The 13319-nt window shown below is 37.1% G+C and overlaps 2 protein-coding genes across 4 annotated transcripts; one reads left to right on the forward strand and one right to left on the reverse strand.

The window, feature by feature from the left end:
• Nucleotides 1-304: 304 nt before the first annotated feature.
• Nucleotides 305-7990, forward strand: LOC143465298 (uncharacterized). Of its 3 annotated transcripts, none has more exons than XM_076963519.1 (11): nt 305-435; nt 2690-2882; nt 3132-3304; nt 3464-3601; nt 4239-4587; nt 5193-5560; nt 6455-6593; nt 6707-6805; nt 6900-7053; nt 7207-7403; nt 7508-7990. In XM_076963519.1, the coding sequence occupies exons 1-11, from the start codon at nt 419-421 to the stop codon at nt 7643-7645; spliced, it is 1965 nt and encodes a 654-aa protein (XP_076819634.1). In that variant the 5' UTR covers nt 305-418; the 3' UTR covers nt 7646-7990. The 3 variants fall into 3 exon arrangements, with proteins under 3 accessions (XP_076819634.1, XP_076819633.1, XP_076819635.1); XM_076963518.1 differs by lacking the exon at nt 305-435 and adding an exon at nt 448-2526; XM_076963520.1 differs by lacking the exon at nt 305-435 and adding an exon at nt 449-2526 and having other exon boundaries at nt 2695-2882.
• Nucleotides 7991-8265: 275 nt separating this feature from the next.
• LOC143465299 (proteasome subunit beta type-2-like) lies at nt 8266-10696 on the reverse strand. Its single transcript, XM_076963521.1, has 4 exons — nt 10567-10696; nt 10005-10198; nt 8957-9166; nt 8266-8802 (listed from the first exon to the last, which is right to left on the reverse strand). Exons 1-4 carry the CDS (start codon nt 10655-10657, stop codon nt 8638-8640), a joined length of 660 nt encoding a protein of 219 aa, XP_076819636.1. The 5' UTR covers nt 10658-10696; the 3' UTR covers nt 8266-8637.
• Between the last annotated feature and the right edge of the window lie 2623 nt (nt 10697-13319).

Here is a 13319-nt window from a genome sequence, read left to right on the forward strand (position 1 = left end):
TTTCACGCTTCACGACGCTTGCTATGGAACCTTGGCAATACTTTCACGTCAAAGTAAAGTTGTAAAATCTGTTAAATACAGCTTAAGGGTGTTTTTAAATAAATGGAACAGCTGTAAGTTAGAGACAATGATGCTTAAGTTAAACACTTTAGCAAGAATCGGTACTAACTGGTCAGAGCGGCAGTTACAGTATGAGGTGAAAAGATGAACAATATAATGTCAACAATGTTACGGTACCTACATTATACTTATAAGTTCCTGGCTTACACTTTACAAGCAATAGTAATTTATTTTGGTTCATACCAGGTACATTACTGTAAATAAAAAAGGTTGCAAATTGGAAGAAGGTTGTTTTCAGTAGTTTTGCGTTTGTATTCCTAAAAGGATCCTGTGAAGACTACTTTGGCCGAAGACTAACATGGTTCAACACTTAGAGTAAGTATTGCTGAATGCTTATTGATGCTTCGTTTGGTAGCAGATTTGTAGTAGTATTGTGCTATGATATGCATCCGCGCGGTAGCGCCTGTGATCCAGAGCAAATATGCAAATCATTGAAATCAACTCTCAAGAACAGAGATTCCCAATCTGGGGTCCGTGGAAAGATTTCAGGGACTCCACGAACGTCATAATAAAGTTTCAGAAATAAATTAAAATAAAGTTTATGTATTTTATTTATTTATTTATTCATTTTATATTTTGTTCTGTTATAGTGGCCTGTTTCAGTGGTGAGGTAAACAAGGTTTAAAATTGGTTTCTTATCTATTTAGTAACCTTAAACTTCATTATGACATCATAATTCCTAACAATCTTGAGTATTGTGCAGCCAAATGCTAGATGCACACCAGGCTGTATGACGCAAACGGGTCTTTTGTATTGCAAAGGTAACGCATGACAGTAAAATATTTTGAAAGCTTATTATGATTTGGTAGAAGATTTGCTGTGGTATTGCAACGATAATGCATTACGATCGACTAGCCAAAATTAAGCTATGGGTTACTTCGGGAAATCCTTTACGTGATGTTCCTAACAGTTCAAATATTTTTTTAAAAATTTGCGTAAACAGAAAAAACTTGCCTTGAAAAAACCACTGCCTTGGTGTGCATTTTTTAAACAGTATTGTTTCAGTGATTTTTAACTTTCTGTGGTACATTCACTCTTTTTGGACTTTGTCAAAATCTATTGACACCCAAAAAGTAAAGCATGCCTAATAAACGTATGTGCATACAGATTAATTACATTCGTCCAATTTCTGACTTTGTGGTAGGCTAAATGTTTAAAGCTGAAACAAAACATTGCATAGCTATTTTCTATATTATGACGATGTAAACGTCACAAAAAGCAAATTGGCTCACATGATCCAATTTTAGACACTTCTATCGGCGTTGGTTTTGATATATACATTCATCAGTTTGATTCCATTCACTGTTAATAGTGTTTCATTTAGCCTGGGGTGAACAGTTCAACCGGTTAAGAAACACTGTTGATGTTGTCTGAACCGTGTTAACCAAATATTAAAGTAAAACAAAAAACAGGATATAGTTTGGCACTCTGAAGGTTAACTTTATTTATATTTTTCTACACGAGCTTTCGCAAACATAAGCTTGCTTCTTCAGGTGTACCGCGAAATGGCCAAAGAAACGCTGTAGTTGTACTGTTTATGGATTAGTAAGAAATGTAACAATTAACTCGTCATTGTTACCAAATAATTCGATATCACAAAGCGATTGTCGTCAGAAAATATATTGCTGCGCCCAATACGCTATAACAGCTATACAAAACATTCTTTTGATCGCCTTTGTTATACTGTATCTTGTCTCTTCATAGTGTATATTCGTAAATTCTTGACATAATTTTGTGCCTATTTTAGAAATATAATCCGCTAATGTCGCAAGGCGTTCAGTTTATGTTTAAATCTAGGTCGTGCGAGGTCTAGTACAGCGACTGTACCCGTTTTTAGCAAACAATGGCGAAGCCATATAATGTCAACACACGGAACAACGGAAGGACTGGGTCTCGGTATCAGTCCATTGTGTCTTTAAACTGGTTTTCTGTTCAGCCTAAAGTCTTTGTGGCGAATATGGCGTACTATAAACACTTTAGAGACTTTAAAGGGCATTAATGTTTGCGGTTTATAAGAATTTTGAATTTTTGGCTACTGTTACGGTTTAGGATAATGCTGCTTCAGGTTAATGCAGAACAGCAAAGATTTTTGAGTCACTATTTAACACATTGTTACAAAACAGAAGCAGTTCCATACAACAAATGCGGTATCAAACTCTAATATAACCACACTAAACATCATGCGGTTAGGGTAGGTTTTAAGAAGCTTTGGGGCGTAGGCCTCCCCAAAATAACTAGGAACCCGTAGTACCACCATACTTGATGAAACTGCTAAGATTACTCGGATCAGATGTTGAAGACGGGTTTATCTAATGGCTCATCTGCAAGCTCACAAGGAAGGAAAGTTCATTTTGAAGAATCAGTTATATCAGACATCAAAGTAGCAAACGGTCGCCTTGAACTCAGGTTCTACCTACTTAGTTGGATGTAATGTAACAGCAATGCGCTTGATATGCTACTGGATAATTCCAAAGACCAAATAATAACGATTAAGACTACTAAAAGTCGCACCATAAATCTGCCACAGGTTGTGTAAATAGCAAAAATATCATGTTTGTTTTTATTATAGTACAGATAGAGCGCCGGCAACGGATTTTCGTTCGCAAGAAGCATTCAAGTCTGAGCCGGAGGTAACATGTTCGACCACATTAAACGTAACCAGCAATGCAACTTCTGGAGAAACTCCCATCCCTTCGTTAGGAATTAACATTACGAACAAAATCTTCACCGACGCAACAGCCAGCGCCGTTCAGAATGGGTTGGTGAGTATCACGAGGTGCTGGTAACTTTCAATTCTTCGAGCCAAAGTGCTTATCATAACAGTGTCAAATAAAGGAGCGTTGCCGGAAAAACCTCTGCAAGTCATTTTGACGTTTTGTCATTTTAACTGAATTTAGGTAGACAAAACAATAACGGCTTAGTGTAGTTAAAAGCTCCCGTTAAGTTGTTTTGATCATTTTGATGGTTTTATTCACTTAAATCCACAACTGTGTTTTACTCTTTGTTTTTAGACTACCACAATTGTGGTCGGCGAAAACCCAGAACCAGCCGGAGTACCAAACTCTAGCGCCAATGTAAAAATGCCAGAAAACACTGGACTACTGCTTTTGAAGGAAATTTTGGACATGCCTGTTAAATCTGAGGGTTTGCCCACGGCCAAGTACGTCCAGCGACCGCGGAAAAGGTACGAAATATGCGAACCTATATAAGATATCATAAATGCGATATAGGTCATTCTGTTCTTACCGATTTTCCTGTCGTTTTCATAATGTAGGTTAAAATTAAATATCCAAGGAAAGTATGATTTGTTTAATCAGAACCTAACGTCTTATTAATTTTGGAGATTCATTGATCTTGGGAGTAAGGACCTCAAAGAAATTCCCGAAGAACTTTTTAACTTCTCGGAAGTGGAAGAGCTGCATTTAGAGCACAATAGCTTGACACGTCTCCCGGGAAAAATAAAATCACTGGTGAATTTACGGTAAGAAGGGTAGCATGTTTGCGCTTCACGTTCTTCAGGCCATAGAGTGCTTGTCACCAACAGCAAATAGGTTTTAATCGAATTGCCAGAGTATAAATATTAAAAAGTACTTTGTTTGTATGCAACAATGTGAATTATTTTATTAACCTAAAACTAAGCGGGTGTGAATAGTCGTAAACCATTTGGTTTACTTACAGCTTTCTTACATAAGGGTTGTACGTAAGTTGACATTTACACGCCAGTTGCTTGGTGACGGTGAACAGACGCCGCAGTGCAAACATTTAACAATACCGCAGGTAGATTTTGATTAAGTATTATAGTGACGTTTCAGAATGTGTGACCCCTGCACCCCTTTGTCCTTTTGATTAAACTCTACACAGATCTTTTTTGCCAAGGCAACCAACTTTTACCAAAAACAGCGCCAACATGTGGTTTGATATTTGGTTAACGAGCTGTTATTATCACAGATTTTAAATGTAGTTTATGCTAGCAATGCTTTGTATTTGTTTTTGCTTGTCTGGGCCTGTTTATTTGGCTCAGAAGTGTTCGCGGCGGTTGGATGTTTCTTCATTTAATACTTTTAATTATTAAACGGAAATTGTTAGCGAAACGAACTCATCTGTTTTCAATCTATTAGAGTGTTATACCTGAATTCGAACCAACTCGAGAAAATCAGCGACACTCTCTCGCGGTTGAAAAGTTTACGATCGATCGACCTCAGTCACAATCCTATTTCGCTACCAGTCGATATTTTGTCCCAGCTGGTATATCTCACCGAACTTCGGTTATATGACTTATCTTTAACTGAATTTCCTGCCGATTTTTGTCGTACTATGCTCCATATGCGAGTGCTCGGAATTTCTCACAACAAACTCACAGGCCTCCCGCTTGAAATGAATCGGTTACACGTCTTGGAGGAACTGCACATTTCAAACAACGAGATTAAACACTTTCCGCTGTGCATCTGCACGTTGTCTAAACTGAAGGTTAGTTGTTTGCAAGTATTCTCACTCACCCACTAAAGCAGGGGTCGGGAACCTATGGCTCGCGAGCCAGATATGGCTCTTTTGATGACGGCATTTGGCTCGCAGATAAATCTAAGCTGGCATTTCTTAGCACAATTGTTACGAATAAAACTTTTCTGTTATTTGTAGTTTTGTAATTTCTGTACCATGCAGCACCAGAAATCGCATTAACAGTAAGTAGCATGTTATTAAAGAATAAATTCAGACATTTACCGTTGTCTAAAATTGTTGGTTTTGCTTAAAAATGCACACGTTAGTTCAACTTAGTTGCATTAAGTGTTGAAAAATATTATATGGCTCTAACGTAAATAAAATTAACAATATGTGGCTTTCATGGCTCTTTCGCCAAAAAGGTTCCCGACCCCTGCACTAAAGCATGCAAGCTGCTGGAAAAATTAACTTCTTTGCTTATTATGTCTTTATTGGCCTAAAATACTAACGGTAATAAACTTCAATTGGCACAAGATACGCCGAACAGATTTGAATTTCGGTTATTTTAGGGCGTTTATAAATTAAACAGAAAATGTAAGTTTATTGCTTTGATCGTGCTGTTGATTGTTTGTCAGATACTTGATATAGAAGGAAATCTTCTTAGCCGGCTGCCGGAACACATCGCAGGATTGCGCAGTTTACGGAACCTCCATCTCGCTTACAACAAGCTCACACACCTACCAGAAGCGATATGCCTGCTTGAGAATTTACGGTTGCTCGACGTCAGTCACAACTATCTGAATGTTTTACCTGATTCAATTCAGTGGATGACGAAACTGCGAGAATTCAGCGCAAGCAACAACCGCTTGTTGACGCTGCCGCACAAGTTTTACAAACTGGAGGGGCTGGAAGTTTTACTTATGCGCAATAATGCCTTGCGCGCTTTGCCAAAGCGAATATCACGACTAAAAAACTTGAAATACCTTGATGCAAGTGGAAATAGGTGAGAATGCTTTTTATATATCTAATGCATGGGTTGGTGACAAACTGTTTCGTGTAAGTAGATTTCCGGTAAGGTTACTTGACTCATATTTGGTACTCGCATATACTTGAGTAGCCTACAAGTTTTTAATCTTTGGGTGTACTTGGTAATTTTTGAACTACAGTACTTGATTGGCACTTGTTTCTTAATTTTTTTTTAGAAAAAATGCACAATTTAAAAAAATAATAAGCTTTGAATTATGGAATTAATCGCTTGTAAGTTACAAGTTTTTCGTATTAATTCATTCATTCATTCATTCATTTATTTTTCGTCAAAAGTGCGGTGGTAACGAAAAATCAAACCAGTTGTTACTAACACGCGCCAATGAACAGGAAAAAGTAACAAAGCCGAAAAGGCTTAAAACGTGCTCAAGAAAAATAATTTTTTTAAAAATTAATAGTTAAATCCATAACACATAAGTTGAAAAAGCGAAAAATTAAGCAGACGAGCAGGTGGTGTGTTCAAGCAACTGATGATTGAAAATTGCTTCAATGCTGTACATCAGTAATCCCATGATTCCTCAATTTTCAAATGAAATTATTTCGATTTAGCCTGTATCTTTATTGATCACACTTCACTTCCGGTTAACGTATACAGTATAATGCTGTGCATCAGAATGTAATGTGAGCAAGTAGTAATGCGATCAATGGTGACAAGGGATAGGCTGCCTAACAAAAGTGCTCGCTTAACTTAGCCTATAGGATTGAATATAGTTAATAGCGTACGTGCCGCCTGGCCGGGTCATGTATTTGAACATTACTATAGTAACTTGTTAAATTAGTACTTGTATTCAGCTCTGGTATATTGTATTAGTACTGTGTTTTTGCTCTTGTTTTTCATGACCAACATTTTTAGGCTTGTTGCGCTGCCGGTGAACATATGTGCACTCACGAAACTATCCATTTTAGCAGTGGATGATAATTTGATACAAAACATTCCAGTTCATTTCTATAACTTGCGGTCTCTAAAAATGCTGGGCATTTCAGGAAATCAAGTAGGCTTACATGTTTTTCTAGCATATTTACTTCATCTGGCGGTAGAAAGTGAGATCAAAACCATTGACTTCTCCTGTTTCGGAAACATCGGGTTATCTCTTTTTCTTTGCAGTTTTCAGAGTTTCCTCTTTCCGTTTGTGCCATTCCTTCGCTACAGCGCCTTTACATGGGTCAAGACAAAGGCCGACCATTCACTAAACTTCCAGAACAGGTTTATCTGCTTTTTATGAATGTGCCACAAAATGAAGTTTCTTCTACCTCCCACTCTTAAGAAGAGTATAATTCACTAAGTTCTTCATTTAAAGATAAAATTTCTGGAGAACTTGGAAGAATTATACTTCGACAATAACCTGCTCATTGGCCTCCCTCATTCTCTCAGACATTTGAGCAAACTGAAGGTGCTGGACGTCTCCAACAACAGACTATCTACCCTGCCTCCTACTCTCTGCGAAATGACGTGTACGTGTGTGGTCATTTTGTTCTGTAACTAATGAGTATTTACTGGTAGTCAATATTTTATTTTTGCGTCCTACTGAGATATTTATGATGAAATGTTTTGCTGCACTTTCAAACGTATAATGGTTTATATGAATACTCATTATTCTTGGACAGGGCTAGAAAGAATTCGCATTCATTCGAATGACTTGAATAAAATTCCCGAAGACATAGATAAGATCAAGTCATTGAAAGAGTTGACAGCTTACGGTAATTCTATGAATTATCCACCACAAGAAGTTTGCGATCAAGGCTTGAAAGGCATTTTCGGGTTCATAGCGAATGAAAAGAAACTTCGATTCAGCGCAGTCAAGGTTTGGGCAATATTTTTTTCCTTATAACAGAACTTTTTTCAGCAATGCTTTGGTTATATTGCAAAGTCCAACTCGCCAAATCTGCATTCTTATTTTGGTTATAGATTCAAGCTTGGTGGCGTGGCACCATGGTTCGCAAAGGTTTAGGGCCTTACAACAAGGGTGGCAAATCCAAAAAAGGGAAGAAAGGAAAAAAGGGAAAGAAAGGATCGGCAAAAGGAAAGAAGGGCAAACGGAAATGAACTCTTTTCCACAAAACCGTCAATAAAATGATTCGTAGAAAGATGGAGGACCAACTGCAAGACTTACGGAAAATCACTGAACTCTTTTCAACCTTGTGGAGCAGCAGAAAGTTTCCTGCATTTTGGCCAGGCATGTTCCGTCTTGGCTTATCATCGTGATTCGTTGTATTTTAGAGGAAAATCGTGTTCGTTTAAAGAAGAGCAAAAGTTCAATTTATAGTTAAATGAGATTCACCACTGTATATTTAGGCCTATTACTCCGCAAGATATTGCACTGTCGTAGCATGAACGTATTTATGCTTATTAGTAACTTAATCGCCAACAAAGTGCATTAATTCAAGTTGATACCTTTGATAGCATTCGTGAGAAAAACAACGCTATGACGGCCAACTGAACCCAAAAAACGTTACACAAGGCGAAGTGGCAATGTAGACGATTTCACATTGCTTACCAATCACAATTTCATATTCTATAATCTATATCCACTTGTATTTCGCCATGGGGTATAAAATTCTAGCCGAAGTATAAAACAGGTACTTAACATATATCAGGGCTGTGGATCACGGAAATCCATGCAAACTGTCTGGAAAATGATCCAAGTTTAAGCACAAGAACAGAAAAATGTTTATCGAAGCATGTTTAGCCTGTCACAGAATTCGAAATGTTCGATATGAGATCTCGCAAATTGTAAACTACTGGTCCGTTGTTTTTAAGAGATCAAACAAATTCAACTTAAAAGCATTAGAAACAAATTGACGATATAATTTCTATGTAAGTTGACAACATCATAAAATATTTCCCAATGATACTCATGAACCTTTATGTTTTCATGTAGTGTACGCTCATTACATTGACAATGTAAGCAGCATTGAAATACACCTGGTATTAGAATTTAAATTCGACAGGAATATTATATCCAAGTAGCAACAAGAAAATGTAACTTCACATAAAAGGGGAAATTTGTAGAACTTTCCGAACATATAAGTAATTGTCTACAGGATCAGAGGTCGTACAATGGACCGGTCCGGCTCTCCATCCTGTACAGTATCCATGGTCACATAGTCTTTCTCTAAAAGCGGAGGCATAGTGTGAATTCCATTTTTGTCCACAATCCGCACCATCATTGCAGGCAGTGTTACAATAAAACGCTTCTTAAGCTGTAATGTTAAGGAAAAACAAAATACTGCATTAGTTACCGACGCACTCAGATGAAAATGCGAATTAATCATATCATTTTTTTTAAACTCAAGACGAGGAAATTTCAAGTAACTGTGTAGCTTGTGTACAAAGAAAAGATAAAAATAAGAATACCTCAGCCATGCACTTCTTGAGAAGTATCATGGCTTCATCTTTAGTCAAATCAGGCTTGTGCCAACGATCTAGCAATGATAGAACAAAGTACGCTCCATAGCCATGGGCAGCAAATGGGACTTTCACACTCGATGAGAGGTAATCAAGATAATATAAACTACAACCATCAGTAGAATCACATCCTGCCATCAGTGTATGTACATGGTATGGCTGAAATTTATAACATAAACTAAAAATTCAATAAATGAAATATACTTCCATTAAGTTGTAAGCTACCATGCGCAAGGGTGCACCCAAAATATAGAGGCACAATTCGATTGGATTGCTTGGACTACAATGAAGATTGCAAGGATTGCAAAGAGAACATCAATTGCTTAGATCAGTGGTCTTCAACCTTTTTTGTGAAATCACCCCCCTTTCGGAGTTCTGGGCAAAAATCGCCTCAATGATAATTATTTTTGTATGAATGTATTTGCTACTTGCGATATACAATATGCTTTAAAATTATCAAAAAAAAGAACAAGTAATCTGAAACAAAGCAAGTATGATATTATGCAATAATAGCGTGGTAAATAACAGATACGTAATTATAAAATCACAACTTGGAAGACAATGGAAACAGCGTCTGCCCCCCCTTAAAAAATAAAAGTACCCCAACTTCAAAAATGTCACAATTGCCCCCTTGAATAACCCTGGCTTAGATCATGGACTACTTTCCGAGGTCCAAGTGAACGAAGCAAGCAAACTTCGCAATCCTTGTAAGTAATCCAAACAAAACCGAACATTTTGGAGGCACCCCACTGACTAGAAAACAAAGTTCTGTCTAAATCCGCAATAAAATGTCACGCAAAATGTTTTCTAGGGCAACATAACTTGGATTGTAGATTATTATACAATCAAGCTTGATTGTTTTAGCTCTTTATCAAGCTTAATTGACAATGTGTGTTATTTTAGTAATTCGAAAATCAAACTTTTTAAACAGAAGATAGTACTGAATTTATTCTGAAAATCAAGAAACTAGTGTTATGGTAATTTCTTAAACTCCTACATTTTTTCTAAGTGCTTCTGCAAGTGCTTTTCTAGTGAAGTTCATCATGCCTTTTGTTGACAATTCATAACCGTTTCTTATCTTATACAACTGCAGGTTCTTCTGAATATATTCAGAAAACTGTGAGACATCGCCTGCTTCGCCACACATGGCCATCATTGTGTTTTTCCCAAGTGGCGTCATTTTATCTTGATCTAAAACAAACAGTAAAATACTCTAAACTCAATGTTAACTCATACAATTTTAAACTGACTTTACTATATCATGTTCCATGAATAAAACAAACAACAGACTAAAATGATTATAACATTTATTTGCAAATGTTTTAGTTATTTTTTTCTACTGTTCTACATTCAATGGCTTGTTTTTTCGGATATGCTGTAACTACTACAACACAATGCAATTATGTTATCAATATGATGAAGCCACACATTGCATAATCGTAGTTAATTATACCGATACATCGAAGCACTAAAAAGCAATATCTATGCAACCTACCAAACAAATGGATAAGACAATATATTAATTAGGAGTGACTGTAAAAGAGAAGTTAGACACCAACCTTGTTTAAACATCACTATGCTTCGAGCTGCTGATGTATCAGAAGCCAGAAAAACAAAATCTTTTCCTTCAAAGCCTATTAAAAACTCCATCTTTCAATCCTATAACCCTGAAATATGTAAGAAATCGGTTTAAAATTCTGTTTATTGTTGAAGTGACTCTGCCATTACCCAGATTGGAATGTTTGCTGTTTTAGGATAAGTGTAGCGGCCGTTGGGTGCTTCTTGGTTCGTCGCTGGTTGTCCCCCCTGCGCAATACGATGAAACAATGGCAATTATATGTGCAATTAACTTTAATCATCTGCGCACATAGCAAACTTTCCAATCTGGGCTATCACTAAATTATGCATGGAGATTCAGTTATAAGCAAGAAAACATTCAGGAAAATGTAAGTGCCAACTGGACATCATGCACACCGAACATTTTCACATTCGAATTAAGTTATAACAAACAGACATAAACAAAGCAAAGTTGGTTGTTTCATAGTTAATTTGTTACCTAATAAATAAATAAAGCTAAAATTTATGACAATGGCATATTTATGACAATGGCACAATATTTGTTCCTTCGCCCGCAAGAGATCTCCGGCGTGTCATACAAACTTTCCATACAAGGCAACTACGAACTAGACCTCGCCCAATTCTTAGTTTAATGAATGGAGCCGATTGGAAGGCTGTTGGCTTGCACTTTCAATTTCAGCATGTTTGTTTCTTGTGATACAATTTTTTGACACTATACCAGAAAGGCTGTACAAAGTTGATATTTATGCCAGTGGCGTAACAGCTTTTGGGTCTAGCATACAGAGGTATCTTGTGGTTGTGCACTTGTATACTAGACCCCAATTTTTTCTCCTTCACCACGATGTTTCCTCTCCGGTGAATCATACCAACTTTCCATTTAAGACAAGAAACAAGCATGCAAATATTGCAAGTTCACACAAACAGCTTTGGAATCGGCTCCATGCATTAGGCCTAGTTGCGGCAGAAAATAAAGAGTTTTAATATTGGCATGGCATAAAGCGTATAGACCCTTATTTAACTGACGTAAGCTAGCCTAAATTTCCCTGTGCTAAAATGCAAGCTTTCAATATAGCCATACGGATACAGCCATATACCGGTAACTGCTGGAAATTTTGTATGGTGTAGGGCTGTAGGCTATGACACGCTGGAATAAATTGGCGCAGAAAGTTTGGTTTTGCAGCAATTTCCTGTCACAGTAATGCCGTTTTGCTCTATAGCCTATTCTATATTATAAGTATTATGTTGGCGTGGCGTAAATTTTTTAGGATCAGGTATATAGGCCAATAGGCTACAGGTGCATAATCACAGGATGCCTTTGTATACTAGACCTGCAGCTACCCAGATTGTGACGTCATCTAGTTGCGCACTTGCGTATTAGACCCATTTTTTCATTACTTTTTGGCGCATTTAACTGGCGCACTGAAAACAAACTTTCCAGTAGCCTAAGCAAGGCCATACAAGACAAGTCAGCAAGCCGCAATTTCTCAACCAAAAAAACCGGCAAGTGGTTGTAGCCTACTTTTCGCCGGTAGCCTAACTGCAATACCGTTACGACAACAAAAATCGCAACGTTCCCTGCGTTACTATTCAGTCTGGCAGTCATACTACTGTCTTGCACCACCTGCGCACGGCCAGAAGCAAAAAAGCAAGGCAAGTTGTTGGTTTTGAAACAATAGGCATGACTGAGCAAGTTCGGTTCGGCTTTCCTTCCGTTAGGTGGCTCAAAGAAAAAACATAATGGAAATCTTAATTACGGAGACCGTAAAAAAATTAAACTAATATGGCAAAATACTATTTGACATTAATCGCTTAAGTCCTAAATCTGATGAACAAAATGAACTCTTAAATAAGCATTTTTAGATTTTTCTTGACTTGTGAGGCAGGTAAAATAAACATTTAGGCTGGGTTATTTGTGTTGCAGACCTTGAGAGGGTTCTTAGGCCCAATAAGCGGAATCAACGTTATATCAGACAACAACATAGCCAATTATTAAGATCACTCATATCTTGCAGTAGGTTACAGTACTTATAATAGAGAAATATCGAAGTGTTGCAAAAACGGTTATGGCCAATTCCACAATAGACAAAATTGGTCCCCTAAATTTGGGAGAGAAGTTTACCTTGATTTAATAGCCTACATGTACAGTAGTACATAATACCCTCATCACGCTGCACATACGACATGAGGTGTTGGCCTGGTGGAAAACACGGATATTTTGGTCAAGTGACATTCTGATTGGTAGTTTCCTGGGGTGTTACATTTTGATTTGGTAATTTATTTTGATATCGATTGTATGATGTATTTTTGGAGAACAAATTATGTACAAACGTAATTTTTTGATTTTGTACAGTAATGTTCCGGTTAAGCTTGCACCCATTTAGGTTCACATCCCGGTTAAGTTCGCAAAAATTTATCACAAAGTCTAGATTCAACTTTTCAGAGGTTTACTGGTAGCCTACTTACAGTAAATCAAACATGTTAACTTGTCATCAGAAAAAGTTAAACATGTAGCTGAACTAAACTTTCATAATTTATTAGCCTAAATCATATCATGAATCGTCAGCTCACGCATACTTGGGCATATAGGCCTAACTTACAATATGCGTCTGTTATAGCCTACATTTAAAAAACGTTTGGTATACTTCATGGCATCCTTCAATCTTGAATGGTTACTGATACATACACTATATTACAGAATAATAAGCGAATTGTACGGTTTTTGTATTTACAAATC

The sequence above is a fragment of the Clavelina lepadiformis genome, chromosome 7 (genome assembly GCF_947623445.1).
Source record: "Clavelina lepadiformis chromosome 7, kaClaLepa1.1, whole genome shotgun sequence".
NCBI classification, from domain to species: Eukaryota; Metazoa; Chordata; class Ascidiacea; order Aplousobranchia; family Clavelinidae; genus Clavelina; species Clavelina lepadiformis.

Bases quoted from the DNA above. Each gene is read 5' to 3' on its own strand.
- LOC143465298 (XM_076963518.1), top strand. From the start codon at position 2,411: ATGTTGAAGACGGGTTTATCTAATGGCTCATCTGCAAGCTCACAAGGA. The intron at 3,602-4,238 runs GTAAGAAGGGTA...TCAATCTATTAG, and splicing joins AAATCACTGGTGAATTTACG to AGTGTTATACCTGAATTCGA. The intron at 7,054-7,206 runs GTACGTGTGTGG...ATTCTTGGACAG, and splicing joins TACTCTCTGCGAAATGACGT to GGCTAGAAAGAATTCGCATT.
- LOC143465299 (XM_076963521.1), bottom strand. From the start codon at position 10,657: ATGGAGTTTTTAATAGGCTTTGAAGGAAAAGATTTTGTTTTTCTGGCT. The intron at 10,199-10,566 runs GTTGGTGTCTAA...TGTTTGTTTTAG, and splicing joins CATAGTGATGTTTAAACAAG to ATCAAGATAAAATGACGCCA. The intron at 8,803-8,956 runs GTATTCTTATTT...TTAACATTACAG, and splicing joins TCAAGAAGTGCATGGCTGAG to CTTAAGAAGCGTTTTATTGT.